Source organism: Cajanus cajan, chromosome 1 (assembly GCF_000230855.2).
Source record: "Cajanus cajan strain Asha chromosome 1, NIPB_CcT2T_4, whole genome shotgun sequence".
In the NCBI taxonomy this organism is placed as follows: domain Eukaryota; kingdom Viridiplantae; phylum Streptophyta; class Magnoliopsida; order Fabales; family Fabaceae; genus Cajanus; species Cajanus cajan.
The window spans coordinates 3,300,958-3,327,718 of NC_138517.1; the positions used below are offsets into that span (position 1 = coordinate 3,300,958).

General features: G+C 32.4%; 4 protein-coding genes across 7 annotated transcripts; 2 read left to right on the forward strand and 2 right to left on the reverse strand.

Moving 5' to 3' along the window:
• Positions 1–3: 3 nt before the first annotated feature.
• Positions 4–3,861, reverse strand: SYP81 (syntaxin of plants 81). The gene is made up of 7 exons (XM_020355309.3): positions 3,553–3,861; positions 3,367–3,450; positions 3,132–3,236; positions 1,842–1,985; positions 1,272–1,514; positions 1,035–1,166; positions 4–570 (listed from the first exon to the last, which is right to left on the reverse strand). The coding sequence occupies exons 1-7, from the start codon at positions 3,628–3,630 to the stop codon at positions 427–429; spliced, it is 930 nt and encodes a 309-aa protein (XP_020210898.1). The 5' UTR covers positions 3,631–3,861; the 3' UTR covers positions 4–426.
• Positions 3,862–4,073: 212 nt separating this feature from the next.
• On the forward strand, positions 4,074–8,242 carry LOC109795657 (ethylene-responsive transcription factor ERF117). The gene is made up of 2 exons (XM_020355142.3): positions 4,074–5,940; positions 6,250–8,242. The coding sequence occupies exon 2, from the start codon at positions 6,363–6,365 to the stop codon at positions 7,221–7,223; it is 861 nt and encodes a 286-aa protein (XP_020210731.1). The 5' UTR covers positions 4,074–5,940; positions 6,250–6,362; the 3' UTR covers positions 7,224–8,242.
• A 175-nt stretch (positions 8,243–8,417) lies between these two features.
• LOC109796859 (DNAse I-like superfamily protein) lies at positions 8,418–14,675 on the reverse strand. Of its 3 annotated transcripts, none has more exons than XM_083072926.1 (14): positions 14,478–14,674; positions 13,066–13,229; positions 12,588–12,653; positions 12,440–12,492; positions 12,026–12,107; positions 11,749–11,795; positions 11,302–11,389; positions 10,982–11,074; positions 10,851–10,883; positions 10,310–10,404; positions 9,679–9,811; positions 9,359–9,444; positions 9,190–9,274; positions 8,418–9,083 (listed from the first exon to the last, which is right to left on the reverse strand). In XM_083072926.1, the coding sequence occupies exons 1-14, from the start codon at positions 14,599–14,601 to the stop codon at positions 9,015–9,017; spliced, it is 1,218 nt and encodes a 405-aa protein (XP_082929052.1). In that variant the 5' UTR covers positions 14,602–14,674; the 3' UTR covers positions 8,418–9,014. The 3 variants fall into 3 exon arrangements, with proteins under 3 accessions (XP_082929052.1, XP_082929056.1, XP_082929053.1); XM_083072930.1 differs by lacking the exon at positions 14,478–14,674 and adding an exon at positions 13,908–14,424; XM_083072927.1 differs by lacking the exon at positions 10,851–10,883 and having other exon boundaries at positions 14,478–14,675.
• An 8,633-nt stretch (positions 14,676–23,308) lies between these two features.
• LOC109795811 (zinc finger protein CONSTANS-LIKE 16) lies at positions 23,309–26,138 on the forward strand. Of its 2 annotated transcripts, XR_002239585.3 has the most exons (3): positions 23,309–24,462; positions 25,132–25,596; positions 25,737–26,138. XR_002239585.3 is itself a non-coding variant. In XM_029270840.2 (2 exons), the coding sequence occupies exons 1-2, from the start codon at positions 23,530–23,532 to the stop codon at positions 25,378–25,380; spliced, it is 1,182 nt and encodes a 393-aa protein (XP_029126673.1). In that variant the 5' UTR covers positions 23,309–23,529; the 3' UTR covers positions 25,381–26,138. The 2 variants fall into 2 exon arrangements, 1 of the variants encoding a protein (XP_029126673.1); XM_029270840.2 differs by having other exon boundaries at positions 25,132–26,138.
• The last annotated feature ends 623 nt before the right edge of the window (positions 26,139–26,761 follow it).

Genomic DNA, 26,761 nt, shown 5'->3' on the forward strand with positions numbered 1-26,761 from the left:
AAATAGTAGAAAAAGATGATATTCGACAATGCTTGCGTATACGGTACACATTCAAATAATGGTCCCCCATACACAAATAATTCTAAACCATTATATCTGTCAATATATTTTAATGAATGAATGCTTAGGTCTTTTAACCTATAGCTAGTATAACAGGTAACCTTCCAAAACAACCAAGTAAATTGCAAGATGATCCAGTCCTCCTTGGCCCTTGCACACCTCATTTTGTACCGTACTAAAATTTTGATTTCCCTCCCCTCCTACCAAACAGTAGGCAGGTCTCTTGTGTCATTCCCTTCATAAATTGATTACTAAAATTCATAAACAAATCGCATCTAGAAAAAAGATGCCTTTCTGGTGGGAAAAATTAGACGGGGCAGAGAGTGCCTGTAAGAAGATACACTGATAGCAGAAAACAAAAAGCGTTTAACTATACCAATCAAGAAAGAGGATCGAGAAAGTAAGCACAAACAGAAACAGTAAAAGAAATGTCCTGCTGCTGCTATTCCGCTGAATGGCTTGAGAGAGTTCTCTGTTACCAAGCTCAACATTCTTAGTAGCTTCCACAGCCTGTAAAAGGCAGCAAAAGCACTATTATATTTCTTGAGAATTCGAAATGCAACTATTTTTGTGCAGATTAAACAAATTGCACAGTACTTACCGCACTACAATGTTGAAACCTGTGAAAACTATTATATCTTAAGTTTATTTCAGGGTTTAGTCATTTTGCATTACTGGGCTATCGAGTGGATTTGCATATTATTAAGATTGCTAAATGCCAGTATGATGCATATTTAATCCTTGAATTCAAGATGAATCAAGTATCACTGTTTTGATTTTATATGTGATCTATTTTCTTCCCCTGTCCTACTCTAATTCCAGCTTTCACACCACTTAGCATTACTCAACATTTGGAAGGTGGGGGATAGGCAACATAGACATGATAGATGCCAGCCTTTTAAATGTTCACACACACAACACAAAAAAAAAGGATAAAGGAGAACAAGCATGAAAAATATGATATGGTATCTAACCTGCTCATACAGGTGCTCAATCTGCTGCGCTTGATGCAAAACATGTGTAGACATGAGATGATTTAGTGCAGACATTTCCACCATCTTAGTTTCAGTTTCTTGAACTGTATCGAGAAGACTAGTCAATTCCACCTACATGAAAAGAATGGCAAAGGGTTAGTTATGAGAATCTAAAAGCATTCAATTAAACAAATGACAGAACAAGTCCTACACAAATAAGGAAATCAGTTTTATCACCTGAAGGGCACGCGTTTCATCATCTAAGTGTTGTTGTTGGAGTCTTAGAGGCTCAGCTTGTAACTCCTCTGGTTCTCTGAGCTCTGTGTCTCCTGAATTAGAGGTTTCTGCAGAATCTTTCCTGGTTACACGATTAAGTTTTCGTCGTGGTATTGCTTTATTAATAGCATCCTGGAAGCGTACAGCTCTGAGCTGATCAAACTGTGCTGTAACTGAATGGAGTCTCTCGCTTAAAATTAGAACCTAAAATTGTGGCCAAATAAACATTAGGATACAAAAACAATATAGCCATGCCATCTCAATTCATGAATGTATTTGTATTCAGGAATCAGGAGTTCAATAGAATAGCATTATCAAACATTGCAATAGAGATCATGATTGTCCTGTTCTTATCCTGTGTCTTGTAGATAAAAAGTGAGAGTAACACTACTCTGCATAAAATGTGATTCATGATTTCATGGTCAACATGGACAACTAGCTAAAATATCTTTTTAAGGTGTTAAAAAATGATCATGACCCACATAGGTAACTAATAAGTGATAAAAATCAACAAGCACAAGAAGTCCTTACCACCCCATGTTTGTGGGCAATGGTGTCTGCATTAGATTTAGTGTTTGAAATGCCAAGCCAACCTTTTGAAGTTTCCTCATCTTGATTTATGCTATTCTTAAGAATATCAATTTGTTCCTGGCAAGTTTTAATAAAAGTACTAACCTGCATCAAATTAATTACAAAATAGTAAGTCATAAACAAAACACTATACAACTTTTCAAGGATGCTATAAATTTAGGGATAACAATTGTCCTTGAGCTGAAAAGACATAGGAGAGGACTAATAGCAATGATATATTGGTAGGTAAAAGAAATTGCTTGCCAGGCTTAAAATAAGTTCTATTTATACATTGTTGTGAGTTGTGACTTTGGAATGACATTGGCGTGAACAACAACCAATACAAAACCAAACAGCCTATGAAAATTCAACTTTTGACTGATTTGTGGGAACCGCTCCAGATGAAAATCAAGTGAGGGAACCAATGTGATTTAATGATGATAGTGCTAGCAGCAAAGGCATACAATTAATACCAGCCTAACAAGGACCGTAATCTAATAACATGTTAGCCCTTAGCATAATAAAGAGAAGTTCTGGAACTTGAATGTGTGAAGGATTAAAGTAGAGAAAGCAAAGACATAAAATTAATACCAGCCTAAGAAGGACCGTAATCTAATAACATGTTAGCCCTCAGCATAATAAAGAGAAGTTCCGGAACTTGAATGTGTGAAGGATCAAAGTAGAGAAAGCAAAGGCATAAAACATGTTAGCCCTCAGCATAATAAAGAGAAGTTCCGCAACTTGAATGTGTGAAGGATCAAAGTAGAGAAACTGTTACACAGCTGTTAGGGAAGTTAGTTAGTCTGAGCTGGCAAGCAGATAGACTGTTGAAGTGATAGGGGGGATTATCTGAGAAAACTAAGCCTTGGTTTCAGCCTCAAAAAGGAGTTCTCTCCTTGTCCTTCCATCTCCCCCCCCCCCCCTCCACCCCCCTCCCTCCCCCCTCTGCATATCTTAGTCTGTTAATCTCTTCTCTCAATCACTTGTTCCTTGATCAATTTCTTGCTAATTTCTCTCACTAGACAACATCCATAAAGACAAAAAACTTCACAGACCAAACAGCAAGGCTGCCTACGTAGTGAGAAAGCTGTAAAGCATCAACTTTAGCCAACAGCAAGCATAAAATCAAGTGAAACGCGAAACACCAAACTTTCGCCATGAACCAATCTGATATAACAGCAAAATCAACAAGTATTTTCCAATTATCAATTATGACACCAGAATGATTCCGAAACTAGTGTCCCAACTCACTTCATGCTCGATGCTATCTCTCTCCTTCTCAGTGGTGCGATGAAGATCCGTGTAGTCCTTCCTATGCTTCAACAAAAACTGATCCAGCTCTCCAATACTCTCCAGCTACAAACAAAGACAAAAAAAGGTCACAACACTAAATAAAATCAGCACTGCTCAACACACAGTACAAACATAATCACTGCTTAGTGCTCACTAAAATGAACAACAACACGAAAGCTAAACCTAAACCTACCGTCTTCAATGCAGCTTTGGAAAATGGGGATCTTTGTGGCGGTTTATGAATAATGAAGGATGCCAAAATGGACGCCAATTTAGCCTGCAAAAGACAGAAACCCTAATTAGATGATCCGAAACGTGACATTTTGAGAAATAATTAAAAAGATAGAAAAACAAGGATTTGAATTGGAAGAAGAGGAACCTCGTCGTAGCCGAAAGAGCGTGCGGTGTGGCGCACGGCGTCTTTGAAATCCTCGGTTCTGTCCCTCGCTTTTCCCATCTCGCAACTGCTGTGGATCAATGGAGATGAGAAGAAGCGAAGGAATCAACTTATCATAGAATTCAATGAATTTGGATTTCGCAATTGCAATTATTGTATCGAAGAAAGAGGTTGAAGGGAATTCTGCGAAACCTAACCAAACAGAAGAAAGTGTCTTCTTCAAATCTAAATGCTTCGTTTCATGCCATAATCTAATTATTTTTCCTTCATTTCTTTTCAAAATACCTCAATGACTTTCATGTAGCTTCTTCCTCAATTTTACCTTCTACTTCTTATAATTAAAATTATTCAATTTTAATAAATAGATACCATCTTTGTTTTTTAACTCATTAAAATTACGTAAACTTTACCTCTTAATTTTTTTTATAGAAATAGAAGACAAATATTAAAAATAAACAAAAATAGTCGATATAAAGTCTAAAATGGATTGTTTTCAACCATAAAGTCAAAAAAAAGTAAAATTTTTGAAATTATAATTAATCTTTTATTTATAATATAAATATATGAGATAACTTTTAGTATAATTTTTTTTATTAAATAACTTATTTTTTAAATTAAATTTTAATAATTCAACCGTTAAATCAATTTTTTTAATAAATAAAGTAAGTATATAAGTTTTTTTAATTTAAAATTATTTAATATTTTATTATATTAATTCAAATTAACATATAGTTATAAAATTATATTATACATAAATATATAATGTGTTCGAAAATGCATTATTAATATTTCCTATCTTCATAGGACATTTAATATGAATGTTATCTTATAGTCAAATCACATCAACATTTGGGTTACTATCAAAAAATAATATTGATGTAAGACAGGACATGAGTTTAATTTTGGCACATCTTTGAAGAGAGTTGAAAAACTTTAAACAAGAATAAACTTGGATTGGGGATTAATTTTATAGCCAACCAAAAGAATATTTTGAATTCTATTTAAGAGTCAAGGTCCTAATTAGAATGGTATGCATTTCGAGTCTTGATATATAAATGGGTTAAATATTTGAAAGAAAAATTATATTATTTATAATAGTTTTATCTGCTTTGAAAATTAAGTGAAAGATATTTGTGTTCTATAAGAAAAAGTCAACTCTTATTGAATGCTTACACCAACTTTGTATAAAAATTAAACTCATATAATCAATGAATTAAAACAACTCATATTTCATTAACTTGTTTAAGTTACATTTTTGCTAATGAAACCTTTGGTTGCCAAATCTAAAAGCTGGGTTGTCAAGAGCACAGTTGTATTTGCAGAGAAAAGAGTGAAACCCAAAAATAAGAAAGAACAAAAAAGGAATTTTCCTTGAAATTGAATTGAAGCTGAGTTGTCCCGCGTGAATTGAGTAAAATTGCTCTGCCCCAAGAGACTCAGATTTTGACTGCACGGGGATAAGTAAGCTAGTGGAGTCCACCAAGGGTCATGTGATATTAGTTTTCCTTTTTCTTATTATTTAACATTTGATGTAAGAAAGGAATAACGGATAAATGCATATATTTATATTTAAATAAATTTTGGTATTTTATAGTCAAAGTTGTTGGTAGGAATAAGATTAGACTTATTTCCATAAACAAAGTTTTAGGTTTAAATCTTATATATATATATATATATATATAAAGTATGATTAAGAAAAAAAATCTCACTATTTAATCAAATTTCTTAATAAATATTAGTTATACACAAATTCGATAAATATTTAGTATCATTATCTGTTAAAAGGAAATTTTTGGTATTCTATTTCTAATGATAACTAGTTTTACATCATTTGTTTATACGAGAAAAAATGTTTCAATCATTTGAAAAGATGTGAGTTCAGGTGAATTTTGAAAAGCTAAAGAGTGAGGAACCTATAAAGGGACACAATTCATGACAGAGAGTGTTATGGGGAGGGAATATACTCAGAGAAACAGAAACAAGTTTCAGCATCATCGTCCAGTCATGTTCAACATCAGTTACTTTCCATAATGTCATCACTGAGTGCCTTATTTGGTTTCCCAGTTGTATCCATAAGAAACAAAATTCATGAGTCTCAAATAATAATATAATATAGAGCCGTTAACACGTTACTTTTTGGTTACATGAGACTTTTAGGCACTCCTCATTTATTAACTTATTAGAACACTTGTTTCTACATCCCTCATTTCCCCTCCACACTTTAAAGGCTTTATGCAGAAAACAGCATGAATTTGATTATTGTGGAGCTCTGAAAGACTGAAACAGTCTTCTATGTGTTGTGCTTCCTTTCATGCACTCCTTTGAGCCTTTGGCTTTTGCATGCAACTCTGGTCGCTTGAGATCAAAATGGTATGTGGGTTCACCTTGATATGTGTAATTCAGTGTTTGACTCGGGTTTTTCATTTTTATCAATTTTTACTTAAGAAATGCTCATTTTTACCCCTTAATGCAAGACTTATATTTTGTTTGAATGCTTTGGGGCTCTTGACACAAACAAGGGAGATAATTGTTTTGTGATTATAGGTTTCTCATGATACTCAAAAATCTTGATCTTTTCCTTGCTTTTTATTTATTTATTTATTTTTTATAGATTTTCTTTGGTTTTTGTTTGGAATGTCGGGTTTTGAGACTTACAGTAGTTCTACTCGATTCAAATAGGATTGTCCAAAAAGAATGAGGATACTTGAGGTCTTTTCCCTGGCAAACTAAGAAACAAGGAATGGAAGGAATGTAAGAGAGGAAAAGAGAAAGTTCCAGCCAAAGAAGAAAACATGAGCACACTGAGGAAAATTAGAGTTGTGTACACTGACCCTGATGCTACAGATTATTCAAGTGAAGAAGATACTAAGTTACTGAGCAACGGCTATCAGTTAAATTCTAAGAGGGTTGTCAAGGAAATTTTGTTTCCATGCATGCCAAGCAAATTACATGTAGAGAATTCTTCTCAAGAAGATGTCAATAGTGAAAAGAACAATGTAAGTTCTGGTCCTTTTGCAAGTAGGAGGAGCAGGAAATCATCAAGCATGTACAAAGGTGTTCAACGCAGGAAATGGGGAAAATATGTGGCAGAAATTAGAGATCCTATCCGTGGGGTCAGAATGTGGCTTGGTACTTTTGACTCTGAAGAAGAGGCTGCTATGGCTTATGAGAGAAAGAAAAATGAGTTTGAAAGTTCTTTGTTGGCTTTGAGCAAAAGGGGTGCATTGGCTTCTTCTGAAAGTGCCAAAGAAGTGTTGTTTCATCCATCTCCATCATCAGTGCTTGATGTTAGCACTACAAAAGCTCCACTAGATGTTAATGATGGTTCAGTCAAAGAAAAGGTCAACGTGGAAGCAAGTGGTGAAGGAAGAGGCAATAATGTGGAACCAGATTATAGTGAAGATGATTCAATTCAATATTTGCTAGAGGAGCCAGTTGTGCCATCATTGGTTGGTCATGATCTCTATTTGGATGAGGTGGAGAAAGGGGCAATGCTGCTTGGTAATGACTTTTATAATTTCTTGGACAATGACATCAAAGATGGTTCTATGTGGAATGTGAAACATGAGGAAGGCAACATCCTTTCCCCTGTAGACAGTGCTTTTGATGAGTTATCTTGGATCGATGAAACTCTAAATTGGGAATGCTACTAAAATTTTGTAGTTATTAAATAGTGAAACTAGTGGCCACAATTATTAGAGTATATAGGTAAACAAAATGAGTGGAAGCATTTGTATTTAATTGTTGAGGCATTATTCTCAATTGTCACAAAAGCTCTTAGGATTTTTGCCGCTGATTAGAGTAACTACATGAAGGTTTTCAATTTTGTCATGACACTAAATTTGTTTCATATTTTCTTCAGACAAATTGTGAGTCCTCTCACCTCTTCAATCTTTTCCTTCTTATTATGTTCACTTTGAAAAGACATTGTTCCGAGCCGTACTTTATTTGGTTTTGGCTACTGTTAATGCTTGGAAAATCAAATCAAAAAGAAAATGCCAAAGTAAAGGTAAAAGAAAAAGCATTATAATCACAAGGAATAAATGTTCCCCTCATGAAAATTTTTAGCGACTAATTCCCACTTTCACGTGCGCAAGGACTAATTAGTAATTAAACATGAATCATTTGAAAATATTCCCATCTATTCCTGCTCTGAACATAGGGTGGTTGAGAATCACCATGGAAATGGTGTGAATTCTCATAAAATCTGTTGCAATAAGATAATGAGCTTATGAGATTAGACCATTTTTCGAGTCTATTTGGATGGCATTTATATTGTTATATTTTTACATCAAACTAAGATAAAAATAATGTCACTAAGATAATGGGCTTATGAGATTAGACCATTTTTCGAGTGTATTTGGATGGCATTTATATTATTATATTTTTACATCAAACTAAGATAAAAATAATGTCACATCTTCATGTATCAAGTTGGTTAACCATGATACATAAATGGTCATAAACTCTTTTAGTATTGAGTTAAAAAAAAAAAAAAAAAAAAAAAAAACTCTACGGTGGAGAAAGGTATATCAAATTTGCACGTGGATTTTTTAAAATATATAATTTGATAGTTTTTTTCTTTTTGTTTTCCTGTTGGACGGTTCTCCTTAGCAGGTAAGGGGATGATAAGACAACAAAATACGTCTTTTGGTTGAATCAGATAACAGTCTTTTTTATATTATGTGTTTGATTTTTGTTAAAATAGCCTAATGATAGTTTGGCTTTTTAGTAAAATTTCCTTTCACATTTTCTTCAATACGTGTAATAACTCAACAGATAAACAACCACGGCCTAAGACGTGATCAAAAACTTGTGCTAACAAAGAAGATAGAAAACAAGCATGGTGTGACTAAACTTTTTAAGTATAATAATTAGGAGCTGCAATGTGTAACTGAAAAATATTTCACATGATGTTTGAAGAATTGGAATTCCTATTTGAAGGAGCTGCATATATTAAGAAAACTCTCCAGAAGATTAGTAACAATGGCAGCCAATCTATCTAGGAATACCAGTAATATTTTAGATACACACCAACTGCTCTATGAACCTCGAAACGAGAGGTTACCTAGCACGCTCACTACGCAGAAAGTTCTCGATGAATTGAATCTTAGAGGACTTCCAAGTTCCAAGCAACATCAAAGCTAGGAAGGAGGGTTTGCAGATTTGTTGCAGCATGATGTTTATCAGGTGAAATTCACGGTTTAGAGCTTACAGGCTACTTTACCATGTAAGGAATCATCAGAGTAAGAAATCTTAAAAACTGATAGAGATGGACATCAATGCTACGATTCAATGAGATTTTCAATGGCAGCAATGCTTAAACTGTCCTCAATCTCCATATTTGTTAATCAGCTTAATGCTCAGTCCTCATACATACTCTTTGTAGATGATTTTAAGAATGAGAATATTCAGCACAGGGTTGGAATTGCATAATGAGGCAATCAGGATACATTGTCGTTGTTTACAAAAGCCAATTCACATACAACCGCTAGGTGGTCACTTCCCCATTTCTACAAGGCAAGACAGAATCATAAAGATATTGATAATCCAAAGTGGAACAAAATACATAAGCACATCGGCGGTCAAGGTTCCAAGAACCAGCTTTAAGTAGATTACCTCACTAGGGAGTCCTCTAGATCTTCTAAGAATATCAATGGGCAAGGTTTCAAGAACTCTAACTGGAATAAGATCCTCGGAATGCCTGCTTACCAAAAGTCATCAGTAACAACAAAAACAATTTGTAAATGCAATAATTTTGGCGTTTAGTGTGAAAACATATAAGTACCAGATATAATCAACAGTTCCCATGAACTTGGAGTGGTATGATGTTGCCAAGGGCTCTCCAATGTTATCTCTTGTTCTGTGGTTTCCCTGCAGCCACAACTATATGAGATTTATGAAGATTAAGTAGGAAATATCACAACTGTTGTGAACTGTTTGAATATCCAATGAAAAATTTCTGGAGTTTCCCACATCTATGTTTCATGGACAATCTTTATATCACAATCACAATGAACTGATGAAGTTGCAGAAATAGTTGATTGAAACAATTTTATTGAAGTTGGATTAGAATTGGGAATATAGCTGACAGATTAAAAGGCCTACAGGAACACCACTATAAGCACTGCAGAGTTTGAGCTGGTGCTGAAGATGAGTGACTCCTTCTGCCCCAGTTGCAAGTCTTAGTTCTTCCAAACTCCATCTGTATAGCAATTGCCTTGAAACAGACATTGAAATGCTGCACAACATACGCAAATAATTATTACCAAATACCTAATACCTAAAATTTAACATAAATAACAATGGCAAATACGTGCAACAGAGACAACAAACTACTTTTGAGTGAAAATCTTGCTTAAGAGGAAAGATCTCAGCTCTATAACTTAAATACAAATATGGTACAAAAGGAATCTTGTAACTAGGGAAAGAACGTTACAAAATCAACAAGATGTTCTATGGCCTAATTAGGTCCAGCGAATAAAAAGGATATAATTACAGCATAACCAAGGAAATAATCAACAACAATAAAGGCAATACTATCATTATATCATTCAGAGCAATAACAAAGCACATTATCCATAATTCCATATCAACACAGCCTACAGTCATTGACAAATAAATGATCCTGAATCTGTTTCATAATTGGTAGTTGCATTGTTCTTTAGGAGAGGCAGGGAGGGGAAGTCATGACAGATAGTAACCATAAATTAAGACTCAGTAAAGACTAAAAAACAACCTAGTGCCATCACCAATCTGTGATCTGAAGATTCTGTTTGTCTGGACTTCAAGCTGCCCTGACATATTTCTGCGATCATGTAATTGAATGTCTAACTGCAATAAATGGAGCAATACAAATAAACACTGAAGTGAAAACTCATTAATGCCCCCTCCCCTCAAAGAAGAAGTCCCACCTCTAACTATGTTTGGATTTTTTCCATTAATGGAACGGAATGGGACAAGTAGGGATAAACTGGACAGCGAGGGGAAGGAATGGAACAAAGCTAAGTTTCCCTTTGTTTCATAAGATTAATAAGGGAAAGGAACCTTTGAGTTCCTCCCATTCCAACCAATTTTCTGGGGAACAAAGGGAAAATTAATCCTCTTGAATTCCCCTTTCCCTCATTTCCTTTCTGTTCCCTAATTATATGCAATCCAAACACAGATAGATTACTTAATCAAGGTCTGAGACTGCATAAAATAAAACTTCTCTCAGCTACAGCAGAAAAATAAGCTAAAAGGCTTGAGAAAATACCATTACAAGGAGATGCCAAACTCACCTTTGACGAAGACAGAAATTTATATATGGCACTCTGACATGAGATGAAACATAATAGAAGCAATGAAATAACAGCATATTAGATAACTAATCTGAAATTGATCAACTACTAAGTATGAAGCAATATCATACCTGTGGAACACTATTTAAATCCCCAGCAATAATAACAGGGATGTTGCCCCATTCTTGCGACAACTTGTAAGCTTTATCAAGTAAAAGTCTGACCTATTCATTATTTCATGAAGCAAGTTCCCAGAATCAATAAAATAGATCAGGCAACTTAATTAACTACAGACAATTAAATGCATTTTGTTTGAGTGAAATAAAATGATTTGCACGAAACCTAGCTGAGAAAAATAATATTAAAATAATGAATCACATGCACAAACACAAATGCCTGTACATGCAAAATCAGTATAAGGCTACCCATCTAGTTAAGAAAATTCAAGTACCTGGCCCAGTTTGATGTCACCACGATTTGGGTTGAACAGCACATGTATATTTCCTACTACAAATCTTCTTTTTCCAGAGGATGGCGCCCTATAGATGTAGATAAAATTAGTTACCAAGTGGAAAATATAAAAAATCATTGGCCAAGAAATAGGCACCATGTGTGTGTGTCTGAGCATATGTGGATGAATACATGAGTGTATATATTATTTTGAAAATTTTCAGTTTTAAAGGTTTTAAGAAGAGATAGGAGTTAGGAATTAGGAAATAATAGAAACTATTCACAAGTTGGTATGCAATAATTTAGTATACATTAGTAAATTAGTAAATACTAAATAGTAACCACTCCAGGATAATGGAATAGAAATACTCCAAGTGGTATGCAAAAGATATGTCACAGACAACAAATAATTGTGTTCATATTACCATTTTAGACATGTAAAGCTTACATTGTTGTTACGTTACACGAGTCAAATTCTTTTTTATCATGGTTTGCCTGTAAATTGATAATGAAACAAAGAGTAATAAGATATAAAAATAAAACCTAAAACAACTGGTTTCATTGCAGCAATAACACATGTATACATACGAGGTAAAACAGAATTTTGGGTGGGAGGGGGGAGAATTGCATCACAGATGATAGATTCTTCCGATAAAAAAGAACAAAACAAATATAAAACATAGGAGGGAAACAACTTAGCAAAATAAAAAACAAAAGCTAAATACCTCAAAAACACAAAGCTGGGCAACATTATTACGCATGCCAAATCTTTGGAACTCTATATCTTCTTGATGCAAAAGATTGAATCTGCATTCACATTCCAAAATATACTTTCAATTGGCAAATTCGGAATTCAATAATTTCTTAATTTCTATGTTCTATTAGCACATTTTTGAGCTATTGATATTTTGGTGCTTCAAGGAATACTTAGGCAGCTCATTTACTTATTGGCAAAGGTCAACAATGTAAGATATTCAATAAACATTTTTGAGCTATTGATATTTTGGTGCATCAAGGAATACTTAGGGAGCTCATTTACTTATTGGCAAAGGTCAACAATGTAAGATATTCAATAAATTGATTAAAATAGGACACAACAACTCAATTACTTAAATGATTTATGGGTAAGGAAAACCTACAACTTGTCTTTCCAAAATACAGCACATCCATCTTGTGCTTCCCCTGTGCGAGCCTATGACGAATGAAAATAATAACCCAGATAAGCTACTTGATTAAATATTTGGAGTTTAAAACTTAAACTATAGTTTAAATATGTACGAAATATACCTTGTAAACACCTTTAAATCCACTGTTTTGGAAAAGATCATCCATATCATTAAACTGATCAACCTCCTTTAAACACAAGATTTATGAGAAAACAATTATTGACAACTCAATTCAACGATGCATGATGTTAGCTTACAATTTCAAGCAGAGAATAAATACTAAATTGGGTAAATTAAGAAGTTTGTTTGGGCCAACTGAAATTAACACCAGCATAACTTGTATGTCATGAAATCCTATAATGTTACATGCTTAGAATATTAGAGTCACAATCCCCCTTGTCATATGAATACATGTAATCAAGAGCTATAGCTAAATAAAAAACTATGTGTTAGTTATATCTGTATCTTTAGCTCTTCTTTTCCACCTTTCAAAGCTTAAAAGAGATGCATAAATCCTAAAGACAAAAATGGTTGCAAGTTTGTACCAAATAGTGTTGCTACTCAATGCATAACACCAGGAAGGACTGTTATTAAACTACCTGGAAACAGAGTATGCTGGCATTATAGTTATTAATCTCTTCAAGTATGAGCCTTTTCCGCCTGTTCCACTCCAAGAAACTATGTGGAATATTAGAATACAAATCCAGATGCTTTGATGCATTTTCAACACCAAGTATATTGTATGAAACAACCACAACCTTATCTGCAAGGGAAGGAAAGGCTCAGAATAGTAAATGAGATAAGCACAATTTAATCTAAAGACTAAAGACTAAATGACACAGTTAACATTGACACCCAAATGTAGAGTAAGGTATTAGCTATATCCATCACGGGCTGTTAGTTAATAAGGAAAAAAAATATACCCATAAGCAAGCATATTCCATCTTGTTGATAAATGTATCACCCCACTCCTAAAGTAACTGAAAATTTGTGAGAAGGCACAGACCAAAATGTATTTGTATATGTAGAATGGCATCTGATAATTAAATTATCCAGTTTTGAATATTAGATGACAATCTTTACCAGAGAAATGTAACACAAAAATGCTAACCTTCTCCATAAAAGGAAAATGACCACAACAAACTGTATTAACTGTTCTACTAAAAATCAGATGAAAACACAAAAATACACATGCACATGTGCCCACGTGTTTGATGAATTTGGATGACATTTGAATCCATAATTTCATGGTGAAACAGAATTCAAAGTAATTATCTCCTCGACTCCTCCCCCCCCCCCCCCACCCCCCGCCAAAAAAAAAGAAGAAAAAGTAGACAACATTATTGTAACTCTGACCCATGCAGCTGAGGTGTTCTCTGTTTTGATGGATAACAATAACAAGTGCTTAAATTTTATGGTGGAGGACTTCCACGGTCGTTACCTGCCATGCCACATAGATGATGATGGTGGCAGCACGTGAAATTATCTAGATCTAAGACTTAGCATTCACTCTGGAAATCAGTTATTGCTTCACGGGGACATAGTAGGGTGTCATTGATACATAACTATTTTGCATCACCTTTCCATATCATTATGTAATAAGCATTTATAGAGAGAAACCACGCAGAACACACAAATAAGATACCGTTTACGCGTTTACTAACTGTCACACTCACACACATTAACTAAATCAAACGCCTCTTCCTTTTACCTAAACCCTCCATCACATCAATTAAATTCCTCAATTATTCAAAACCTGATCTAGGAATCCATCAATATCTAGCTAAGTTAATCAATTGTACATGGCTTTTTCTACATTCAAAAAGGGATGCAAGATTATATATATCGGTTTGAATTGAACCTTCTCTCCGCTCTCATCTTCTCACTTTCACACACAATATTAGACAAAGGGAACAGAATTGGCAGTGAATGCGGAATTTGAAAGTGAAGTAGAAATCAAAGTAAGGATTATAGAGAAAAGTAGATAGGTTAGACATGCTATGATTCTGACCGGTGCAATTGGAAGAGTCTTGGGAAGATAAAACCCATCTACGACGGCATTCGAAGTGAGAACGTGTTCTTCGCTTGGACGGAGAATTTTCCGGCGAATGCCTCCCGCGCTTGCGCCGCACCATGTTTGCTCCGGAAACCGCTGCTTGATTCCGTACCTATTAGTATAAATTGCACTCGTCGTCTTTTTCTTATTATTATTTTTCTTTACTATGTATATAAATGTAAGGTAGGTGCTTATTTAGAAAACTAAAAATTTTATCAAATAGATAATGCAAATAATAAGATATAATAAGCTTTAATTATATCAAATCTTTACTTCATATTATACTATTTTTTTTAGTTACTTTTCTTAATTATAAAAAGATATAATTATTATTCAAATATTTTTCTTTAAAAACTATATATATATAATATAATATAATATTATGTTAAATTAAATTGTATCTATAATATAATATAGAGAGAGGGAAGAGAAAATGTCTATCTTATCTTATTATGTCCTAGATTAATTCTCATTTTATGATAAAAAAATAATAATATATACTTATCAACAAAATAATGATATAAAAGGTTGGATAAGACTATATATAAGGTTGGTACCACAAATAATTGATTAATTATAATATGATTAAATAATTATCCTATCTTATTACGTTATATCTTAAGTTTTATTATCAACTTTTATAAAATGAGTATCAGAGGGTAAAAAGTAATTTAATTATTAAAAAAAATAATTATTAATATTTTATGTATATCTATACTAAATCAAATGTAACGAGAAGTCAAAAAAAAAAAAAGAAGAAATTTTTGTCAACCCTACAAAATTTGAAGTTAAAAAATAACTAAATTAACAAAATAAGGAATGAAATGTTAAAAAATTGGATATGTATTATAATAAGCTCAGAAAAGTTTAACCAAGTCGAGAGCCGAGACATCACACAAGCCCAATTCCAATGGTCTTCAAATATTGAGTTTTTTAATTTTTCATTTGTAATTGAAATATTTATAATGAATAGGTTAATTAGCTTATAGAGGTTTGAGTCAAGTGGTTTAATTAATGAGCATTTACAATGGGAGTTGCTTTCCCAACCACTTAAAATGGGTTCCACGTGCCACGTCACTCATAAGCAACTCATACTATATTTTTACAATTTTTGCTCCAATGAAAATTTCTTATAAGCACCTCAACTTTTTTACAACTCATACTACACTTTTTGACACCTCACATTATATTTTATGATAATTTTTTTATAAAATTAATTATTATGAATAATATATAAATATAAATAATTAATAATTAAAACAAATTATATAATTAAAAATTTTCAATAATAAAAAAATATCAAAAATTTTAATAATAAAAAGAAATTACATAATAAGATAAAATATAACAAATTAAAAAAGTTAATAATTAATTAAAACTAGTATTATAATCTGTGTTTCCCTGGTTAAAAAAGGTAGATGCATTTTAGCCAATCAAATTTGTCTCCTAAGTGCTAAGCACCGTGCCTTGTAGAAGCAGCACAGGAAATTTTTTAAACAACCCAGGTGACATGTAGGATCACTCCAATAAAGGTTTCTAACAAGCACCGTTGCTTAACAATAAGCAACACAGGAAGCACCTCCCATTAGAGGTGCTCTTAGAGAAACTACACTTTTTTGCTCCAATCACAATTTCGTGTAATCTAGAATGTGGAGAAGTTTCATGCATTCCAAAGGAGATATTGAAAGCCAATGCATAAACATTTGAGAGGGAATCGGAAATTAAATTCGTGTTTTTACATTGTGTATCATATATGCTGATTTAGGAAATTTGCATGAGACATGTGTAAGTTTGTTTCATTAAATGTTATTGTATGTGTTAGACAAAATTAAGCTATTATCACACATAATTTATTTATCGGTAAAAATATTATATTAAATTATATTGTATAGTTGACTTAATTTTATGTGAGTGATATTATAAGTGATTTCTAAGAACTAAATAGTTTTTTTTTTATTTTTAAAAAAAGCATATGACTAAATATATTAATTTTAAATTTAAAAATTAAAATTAAATGTATCCTATATTTGTGAGAATAAAAATATTTAAACTACACATATAATCTATGATCTATTCATTGATAAACTAATTAGCTCATAATTTTATTACTAATTTTAACCATGAATTTATTAATCAGCAAGCTAATTAATTAATTTAAGAATAGATTTATTGGTCCATTTAAAATCTTAATGTAAATTAGATATATATTTAAACAAGTTAATAAGTTAAATCAGACTCATAAAATATTAGACTCTTGAACTGCAAAATTATATAATAGAACATGCTAAGATTAGATAAAACTATTTTTACTTGATATATAAAACCTCCATATCATTCAATGTACATCAATAGTTGTACAATAACTAATCTCAACCATTGGTTTGTCCACTGAAATTGTGTGATATAGTTATTTGAAATGATAGATTTCTCCTTATTTAACAAATGAAATATATCATGAGTTGTTTGATATTCTTAAATCTTAATTATATATAATAATAATCAATATTAACTAACCAACAATTAATTCCCTAATAGTAGCAATCACTTTTGAATTACCTACACTAACACATATACAATCATATCACATGTGGATAGATCATTATCCACTCCACGTGTCACAAGTCCAGACAATTTTCATTATTGACCTTATGCGTGAATTAATTGTGCTTCGACAAAAATAAAATTTTCAATTTTTGGCTTTTCGACATACATATCCCTAAATTTTTTTTTAAAAACAATTATGTAATTAACTGTAAAATCTCGGTAGATATTAGATACTTCGTGCTCATATGAATTGACAAGCAAAATATCATGAAAGTACTAGCTAGTAAGATGAAATAGTTTAAAAAATAAATAAAATTGAACTGCTTTTAGAATGTAACTATAAATGATTTTAAATTATAATTGCAGTCGCAGTTACTATGCTGTTAATTTTAAGTGTGTTTAACTTATAATAGTTTGATTTGTGAAATTGCAAGTAAAAATTGTTGACATGACACCGTATCAAATTAGGGGTAATGCTGTTGCAAAATACTTAAATCTTGTAATTTTACAGATCTTCGGTCCAACATTTAAAACCACGATGTTTAAAATTATTTGAAATTTTTCTCTTGATTTTTTAAAAATAAACAAGTACTTAAATTTGTTTACTCGATTGTTAAAAGCAAAAAATTTCTTTTTTTTTTCAAATTTAATTTAGTTTTCAAATACTTTGTTTTCTCTTTATAATAACTTGGAGAAAAGAGAGTGCCTCTTAATATCCATTTAAAATAAAATAAAATAAATAATAAAAGTGGGCAGTTATTCAATTTTTTTGGATTTCTGATTATATGTAAATAAAACAGTAATTATTAAAAAGTTTTTATGTTTTTTTTTATAACTCAAAGATATTATGACCTATAAAATATCCCATTATATATAGGACAAATAAAGTTAAGCAAACATTTTGTAAGTAATAAAATATGAATTAAGAGCATGCGAGTTTTATATCCTTTTGTTATATGATCCGTTATTTTTTCATTCTATTTTATAAGACTAATTCTACAATTAAAAAAATTACTTTAAAATCTATAACATTGAATTTTATTCATAATTATCAATTTTATTAATTTAATTATTGTTGTAGTTAGTTATAAAATTTTAAGAATTTAGGAATCATAATGAGTTTTATTGTTTTAAGAGTTGTCTTGAGTTAAGGTCAAGTTAACCGATCAAAAATAGGTATATAAGATTTTTCTTAAGAAGTGGAGTTCATAAATTCATTTTCATAGAAAACTTAGAGAGAAGTTAGAGAAATGAGTTCTAGAGTCATAATTCTCCATTCTTCTTCTTAGTCTTCTAGAGAGTGCTTAGATCTTCCCCTCAGCTCAAAAATAAGAGTTGTGTAAAGATTCAAGACTTGGAGGACTGAGAATTAGAAACCTCGAGAGAGTGGTGCAGAGTTCCTCAAAGAGTCTCAATCTTCTTCCTCTTTTCTAATTGACTTTCAGGTAAGGGAAACTCTTGGACGTTCTTTGTTGAATTGTTTGTTGAACTATTGTTTGATTGATATATCATTATGACTATGTTGTTGTTGATTTAAGAAGTGGTTTCTTATTCTTGGAGTTTTTGGTGTTTTGAAGAAGAATTGGTGAATTTGACCTACATAATGGTTGCATGTTGTTTTTGTCGATAAAAATGGATTGGTAGTGATGTATAGACGTTATTTGGTGTATTGCATGTTGGAAATCTTTTGGGTTTTAAGTGGATTGAGGTAAAAGTGTGAATTTGTCAAGTGTAGAATTCACTATTGCTCCAAGTATAGCTTCATCACGTTAAGTGTGATGCATACTAGAGGCTCTCTACCTTAATGATGCTAGGCATAAGATTGATAGCATCAAGCGTGAGTTAGATGAAAACTTTTTGAGTTGGTCACGTTAGACATAAGTTGAAAGGTGTCAGCCATGGATGCTCTTGGAGCTCTTGGACTTGGTGGCATGATCAAGGTAGTATATTTTTTCTTGGACAACACCAAGCGCAAGTGTTATGACGTTGGACATGAGTCAAGTAAAAGTTCTTTGCCTAAATGAGATCGAACATGAGTTTAGTCATACTAGGTGTGATTGACACAGAGGTCTCTACTTTATTGGTGCCAAGAGTGGACGAGCTTGAGGCTCTCTTCCACAATGACGCCAAGCGTAGGGAGAGTAACATCGGGCATGGGTTGCTAAATGAAAAATGGTCGATTATTTGGCTAAGTGTTAAACAGGTGATTTGTAGATTGATGAGTTACTCACATATTGTATGTTGTTGTATGATTCTAGCTCATTATATATTGATATAGGATGATGTATATTGATATTTAAGTTTCTTAAAGTTGTAAGTCGATGAGAGTTGAAAGTAGAAAAGTTATATGTTGTGTAGTGTTGGAGTAGCTATGTTGATATTGTTTAAGTCATGGAGTTAAGTTGTGTTGATTGATTTAGGACTAGAAGAGATGTGTTGTTTTAAAATATAAATATCCTATTGTGAAGATATAGTGTTGTGGTGCTCTACGAGCCTAATTATTAAAAATCTTTCTTGAGAAGTTAACTTTTGAAGTGGAGTGTTGAGTTTCCTCTAGGTCCTTAGTTGATATAGTATAAGGGTTAAGTAGGGTCATACTGATTATAAGCGACCAAATGTAGATTCGTATGCGGGCAAGGTCAAGCCACACGTGGATGAAATGACCAAATCAAGTAAGGTACAAGGTTGAGGCCAAAAATCCCTAACTAAGTATTAAAATGGGCACAATATTTAGAGGGTACTCAGCAAACTAATTCCATAATAAACTTAGTTATGCATGCTAAAGATCGTGGTAGACTCACTTAAATTATCCTAACCTTGATCAAAATACTAGACTTTCCTATTTTAAGTGGAAAATTTTGAGAAACTATATTGTGACATGGATTGTATCCAAATTTGTTGTTGATTTAACAAGCCCAAAAAGATCACATTGTTAAGTTGGTTCAGTAGAGTCAGACTACTTAGATTATTCACCTGTATTGTAAGAAATCTCTTAGTTAAAATGCATGACAACGCATTGTGTTGTTGTGTTGATAAATTATGAAGTTGATATGTGGAAACATTGTTTAAGTTGTTGTGTTGTGAACTATTGTGTTGATCACTTGTTGTGTTGAATAGTCATAATATTCACAAGTTAAGTTGATATGTCAATTAGTTGTATGTTGTGTTGTAAGTTGACATTTTGTAAGTTGTTAAATTGGAGATTGTTGTGTTGATTCTATAAGTGTTGGTATGTTGATATTGATAGTATAGTTATACTTTACTTTTATACTTGTTGTATTATCTTTTGAAAGCTTATCCTTGCATATTTTTTTGTAGTTCGACAACAATGATTATATTTGTTATGAGAGCAAGACAGGATTAGGTGGGAGGATGAGTCAGTTTTGAGAGTCATGCTAGAGGATGGTGATATTACTTGAGTTACGTACCCTTGTGTAGCTAGTTTTGTAGTAACTATTTGATTGACAACCTATGTTTATGCTTTCAATCATAAATTATTGTATTTATATACATGTACGATTATAGTTGTAGTTTCATTGAGAGATTTACTTTATTATCCCAATTGTTGATGAAATTTCTACTCACATATATAAAAGAAGGATTTATTTATTCTAGGAGTAAGTTTGCTTAAACTTACTCCACTCAATAATTAAAAATTCACATCAAATTTTAACGATTTAACTGTTGAATTAAAGATTTTTAATGCATAAATCAAATATGTAAATTTTTTAAAAATTTGAAATTTTTTTAATACTCCATTTCATTAATTTAAATTAACAAATAATCATAAAAATATTTTATACGTTGATTTGAATTAACAAAACAAAATATTAAATAGTTTTCAAAAAATTTAAAAATTGCAAACTTGATCTATACATTAAGACCATTTAATTCAACGTCTGGATCATCGAAATTTGATATAGAATTTAAGTTATTAAATGAAATAAGTTTAAGCAAACTTTACCCTATAATAAGTGAATTCTTCCTCATATATATATATATATATATATATATATATATTACTACATGTATGTCTTGGTACTATTTAAATGTTAACCATAGGTAATTAAATTTATATTTTTGGCTGTTATAATAATTAAGCCGTAAAATGTTGGGATCTGTTAGGTCGTTACAAAATCTATCGATAATATAAATATTTTTAACTATTATTTAATCATATATATATATATATATATATATTAAAATAAATACTCAATTTTTGTAATACTTACTTTAAAAAATCATAATTATGATAACAATGTAAAAGTTTATGCTCAACCCTAAACTCATTAAAATAAATAACAAACAAACAAACATTTTCCTATCAGCTACAAAATTTGGCATGGATATCTGGGATCCTGTTGTAAAATCTATAAAGAATATCTGACCGATCTGTTACATTCATATCCCATTGCACGTAACAGGTGTCAAAAGTAAGCATGCTCCTATTGTTCCATCAAACTCGGAGATTTTATTATATCATCATCAAATTGACATTAACACTACTAAGATTCCTCAATACTGCCCCTGATCGAGTTAGTATTTCTTGTGCTTAAAGTTTTTAAACACGAATTAAATATAATAATAAATATCATTTTTAATATAACTTTATTAAAATTGTTTCATTCTCTATATAAAAATATTATTTTTGATAATAAAAAAATAATTAATATTACATTAGAAAAAACTGCGATTTGAGATTGAGGCAGTAGCATGCAAACTTTGTTCCCTCTGTGCCTGTTTGTGTCCCTTTTTTTCGTCACTACTGTTTGTAAATTTGCACTAAAAGGATAAGGTCGACGTGGCACCCGTGATAGAGAATGCAATGAAAGGAAAGTTGTAGAAGGGTGCTAAAGGAGCCTCTTGGAAGAGACTGCACTGTTCATAAAATATTTCAAAACCAACACAAAATTTAAATATCAACATTTTGGCTGCATCTGTATGTGCCAACACCAGTGCAATTTGTGGTTTTCATGAATTAATAGAAAGTTTATGGGCCCAAAAAAATGTAGGAAATTTTATGGTAAACTGTGTTTTGGACCGATTCCTAGAATGTCATGTTGTCAACCTCGGAGTTATTTTGTTACAATTGATTTCACTATTTCACTATCTATTTGTTTCACATCAAAATTGCCTCTCATGGATGGAAATATTAGTTAACCATCTAAGTATCTAAAGAAGAAGATATATATTGAATTATTGATTAATACACATAATCCAATGACAGGAAATATCCATTTCACTCTCTTGGTTGGGGTTATATATATATATATAGTTATACATCAATCAAATAAATCATATCCTCAATGTTTACAAAGGCCACATATTAGAAAATCAGTGATTGATTGTCCAATAATGGAATACTTCAATGCTGAAAAAATTTGAGCCACCAGTGTAAGATAAAAAAGGGTAAACAAGGTGAAATCCCCACATACTAAATTTAACCATATTTTGAACGCACTCAATTAGAAAACACAAAGCATGAATTCATTTCTGGTTCAAATTTCTCTGAAGCAAAACTACCAAACTCTACAGCTGAAATCTTCGAAATTAGTCAACCATAACAACAAATTATTCAAGCATAGGGCTGAATCTATCGGTGGAAAATAAGGAGAAGTGAGAGAAGTTGAAGGCAACCACATGAGAAGTGAAAGCAACGTGTAGTGAGGACCGCGAAAAGGAATTATTGAATTACACAACAAAAAGGTCTTACTCTAACACACACCAACAACACTGACACTAGCAGACACACATAAGCTGTTATTGGATCCGTTAGAAATCCCATAAAAGGAATGGCAACCAATGAGAATTCAGAGAATAAGATGAACATCAAATCTCCAGCCAATGAGGTTTCCGATGATACCAAATCGTGGGTCCCCATGACCTTCACCCAGTGTCCTATAGCAAATTACCAAACTTACACGACCAAACCTAAATCACAAAAGGAGAAATTATTACACTGTATAATAACAATCTTAACTAATAACATACTGAATGTAATGCTCTTTAAGTTTCAGAGACTATATTTTATAATACTTTAAATAATGAAACTTTATTTAACTTCTTATTTGTCAGAATATTTTTTATCTTTGTGAGTAATTCTTTCTAATATGTCTAACCATATTTAAGATCAGCGATGACATACTTTTTAAAATACTTAATTCTCTTATAAATTGAAAATCTTGATTATATATTACGTGAAGATAGGTCGGAATGGAATCATGAACAAGCAATGGCCTGGCACTATATAATAGTAATTTCCCATTACAATATGTGGAAGGAACCGAGTGAGTAAGAACAAACTATACAAGACCGACCCCATGTGCTTCTCTCTCATCACATTCTCAAGTCTCAACATAACCAATAATTGAATTTGAATCATTTGGATCTCTAAATACAAACACTAACACCCCCTTTATGATCCCTTGTTGGTAACCACATTTGCAACCAAAAACCAGCTCCTATGAGCAACGAAATGAAAGAAGCAAGTGCCTTAGGAGCAAGAACAGCACGAGCATGCGAGAGTTGCCTAAAAGTGAGAGCACGTTGGTATTGTGCAGCTGATGATGCTTTCCTTTGTCGTGGCTGTGACACCATGGTTCACTCAGCGAACCAATTAGCAAGCAGGCACGAAAGGGTTAAGCTTCAAACTGCATCTTCCAAGGTCAACTACTCAGTGACCCCCCACGACAGCAATAAGGTAGCATGGCATAGTGGATTCACACGCAAGGCAAGAACTCCACGTCACAAGCACTCATCAGTGCAACAACAACTACAACATGAACAAGAAGAGGTGTTTTTCAACAACACTATTAGTTCTCTTCCCCTTGTCCCAGAGCTTGGAAGTGAAGAACCACTTCTTAATGACGAGTCCGAGGAGCAACTTCTGTGTCGCGTGCCCGTGTTTGATGCTGAAGAAGCCTTTGACTTGGAGTTTCTCCCTTCAGACATGGACCTTGCTGACTTTGCTGCTGATGTTGAAAACTTACTAGGAAACGGGGCTGGTGAGGATTCATGTGAGCACATGAAAGGATCAGAACTACTACTTAAAGAAGAAGAAGGTGATGAAATGGATGCATGTGTTAATGGACTAATTGGGGCCAAAGATGCAATGGTGAAGGTTAAAGATGAAGAAGAACTTGATGGTGATGACACAGCTTGTCATATTCTTGACATGGATAGTGAGGCCTTTAATTGGAATATTAATGCTGAGTCAGAATCACATGCACAGGAACAGGAAGAGGAGGTGAGTAAAGTGGGAATTAACAATAAGAAGGACATATTTTTGAGGCTAAACTATGAAGAAGTGATTACTGCTTGGGCCAGTCAAGGTTCTCCTTGGACTACAGGAACCCCACCTAAGTTCAACTCTGATGATTGCTGGCCAGACGTTTTGGTAACTTCTTCTCTCAACCTTCTTTGCTTGTGCATCTGTGTCATGTGCCTGTTTGGTTCAACTTATTTTATGAAAATATTTTTTTTTTCCAGTTCTATGAGAGAACATATTAAAGAAAAAGCTAGAGCTATTATTTAAAAAAAAAAACAAAATGCCTTAACAAGCATGCAGTTATGGTTTAAATTGTGTTTCATGGTCATGGTTGCAGCCTCAGTTTCGTCACGATTCTTGATAGTTAAAAATTGCAGAAAACATAACGTGTGGCCAAAATTTTATTTGTGATCATGAAACCCAAAAGTAAATAATCTCAATGTGCAGTTGAAATTGTGGTTACCGACCGTTTTTAAAAACTATGCATGCAGCTAATATTTTATTGTAGATTGTGGCTACTTGTAACTGTGTTTGTTTTCATGTTTGAAATGCTTAAACGTTAGTTTGATCCAAAGTTACAAGAAACTTTTCTGTTAAAGTGTCTTGAAAGTCATGAAAACTACAAACTAAACACACTAAGTCGTGTGGTTACATAGTTTTGCTCTAGATTTTGTCGAATTTATTGCAATAAAAATAGCGAGTTTTAAATATTTGGTATGAACTTTTACATTATTTTGAGGCTCAAACTTGATGACTGTTTCTATAGTTGACATGCAAGTTTTTTGTCCTTTTTGCAAGGGTTCAAGTGGTGTGGATGTTCAATTCCGTTATGGGGAATTGAGAAGCTTGATGGGGCATAGAGATGGGGGAAGAGAAGCAAGAGTGTCAAGGTACCGAGAGAAGAGAAGAACACGTTTATTTGCAAAGAAGATAAGGTATGAAGTGAGGAAGTTGAACGCGGAGAAAAGACCTAGAATGAAAGGTCGATTTGTGAAGAGGACATCCTTTGTTGGAGCCACTGCTTTGCCACCACTGACATCAAAGTGATAAAATGGTTAACTTTTCCAACTTTGATTTTATGGAAAAGTTAACTAGACTGATTATTAGTAATTACTTGGTAATTGGTGTTGCCATGTATGTACAATAACATCACTATTAGGTCATCAGGTTTCTCGTGCTTGGGATATTTATTGCTTTCTCTAGCAGGTCTAGTACTAATTGAAATGCTGGTATAGCCCCCCTCTCAGCATTTTGAAGCCTTTGGTAATCAATTTCGGAAGCCCTTTTAAATTGTTGCTTTATGATATAAGATTATGTAATCTATGCAATGCTGTGTTATATATATCTACATATATGTTTACCTTAACTCTTTGAGGGTACTGATTAACAGTGTTTAATATCAGGTACTTGTGTCTACATGTTTTGCATCTATGCATAGGAACAAGAAGAAGAAGGAAGCAACAGGTGAATTGGACTATAAAGACTAAAGCACTATTCATCAAATAAAATTAGTTTCTAAGTCTGATATCAGACTTAGAAACTAATTAACAAACATGATAAAGAAAATATGTAATATTCAAATATGTTCATGCTTATGGACATAATAGAATGAGCATGCTTGAAATGAAACTGCATATGAAAACAACTAGTAAGGGTATGTAGTAAACAAGCCAAACTGTTTAAACAATTTGATTAATTAAGTTCTCTTTAATTTAAAGTATAAATTTTGTACATGCGAAATGCTGAATATTGTGAAAGACAACTCCAGGAATTAATATGTAAATTACGTGGTGAATTTGTATTTATCTATCCATTTAAAGACATACATTCTTCTACAAATAACAATGTTTAATTTAATTTGTTACAATATTTATAGTACCGAATTTCTTGACAAGGAATAGCAATGTCCTATTTACATATACTACGCACTAACTTAGAAAAAATTACAAAAAGAATATAGAAACCATCCGAATAAGGAAACAGAAACACCACTAGTGAAGTGATGGGTTTTCCTATTTAGGAGGAGAGAAAAAGTAGGACAGATAAATAAAAATAAAATAGTAAATAAAAAAAAGGTATGGGAGATTTCTAAGGAACTCAATAAAAGAGAGAGAGAAAAATTCTCCTTAAACTATGGTCATCTATTTTGTTACCTATGTTTACTATAAAAACCATTCATGCTTTCATTTCTATTAATATTTGCAAGAGAAACCAAAACATAGAAAGTTTTGAGAGAGAATCTCATTGTTTGTAGGTGAGAGATAAATTCTTTTGAGAGAAAAATTTAAAAGAGAGTTTAGCCACCAATATTTTTGATGAGATTATTATTACAACTTTTGTAATCTCATTAATTTAAAATGGAATATATTTTTGTTATTTCATTGTGATTATACGTAGTGTGAAAAAAAGTATAATCTTGTGATTATCA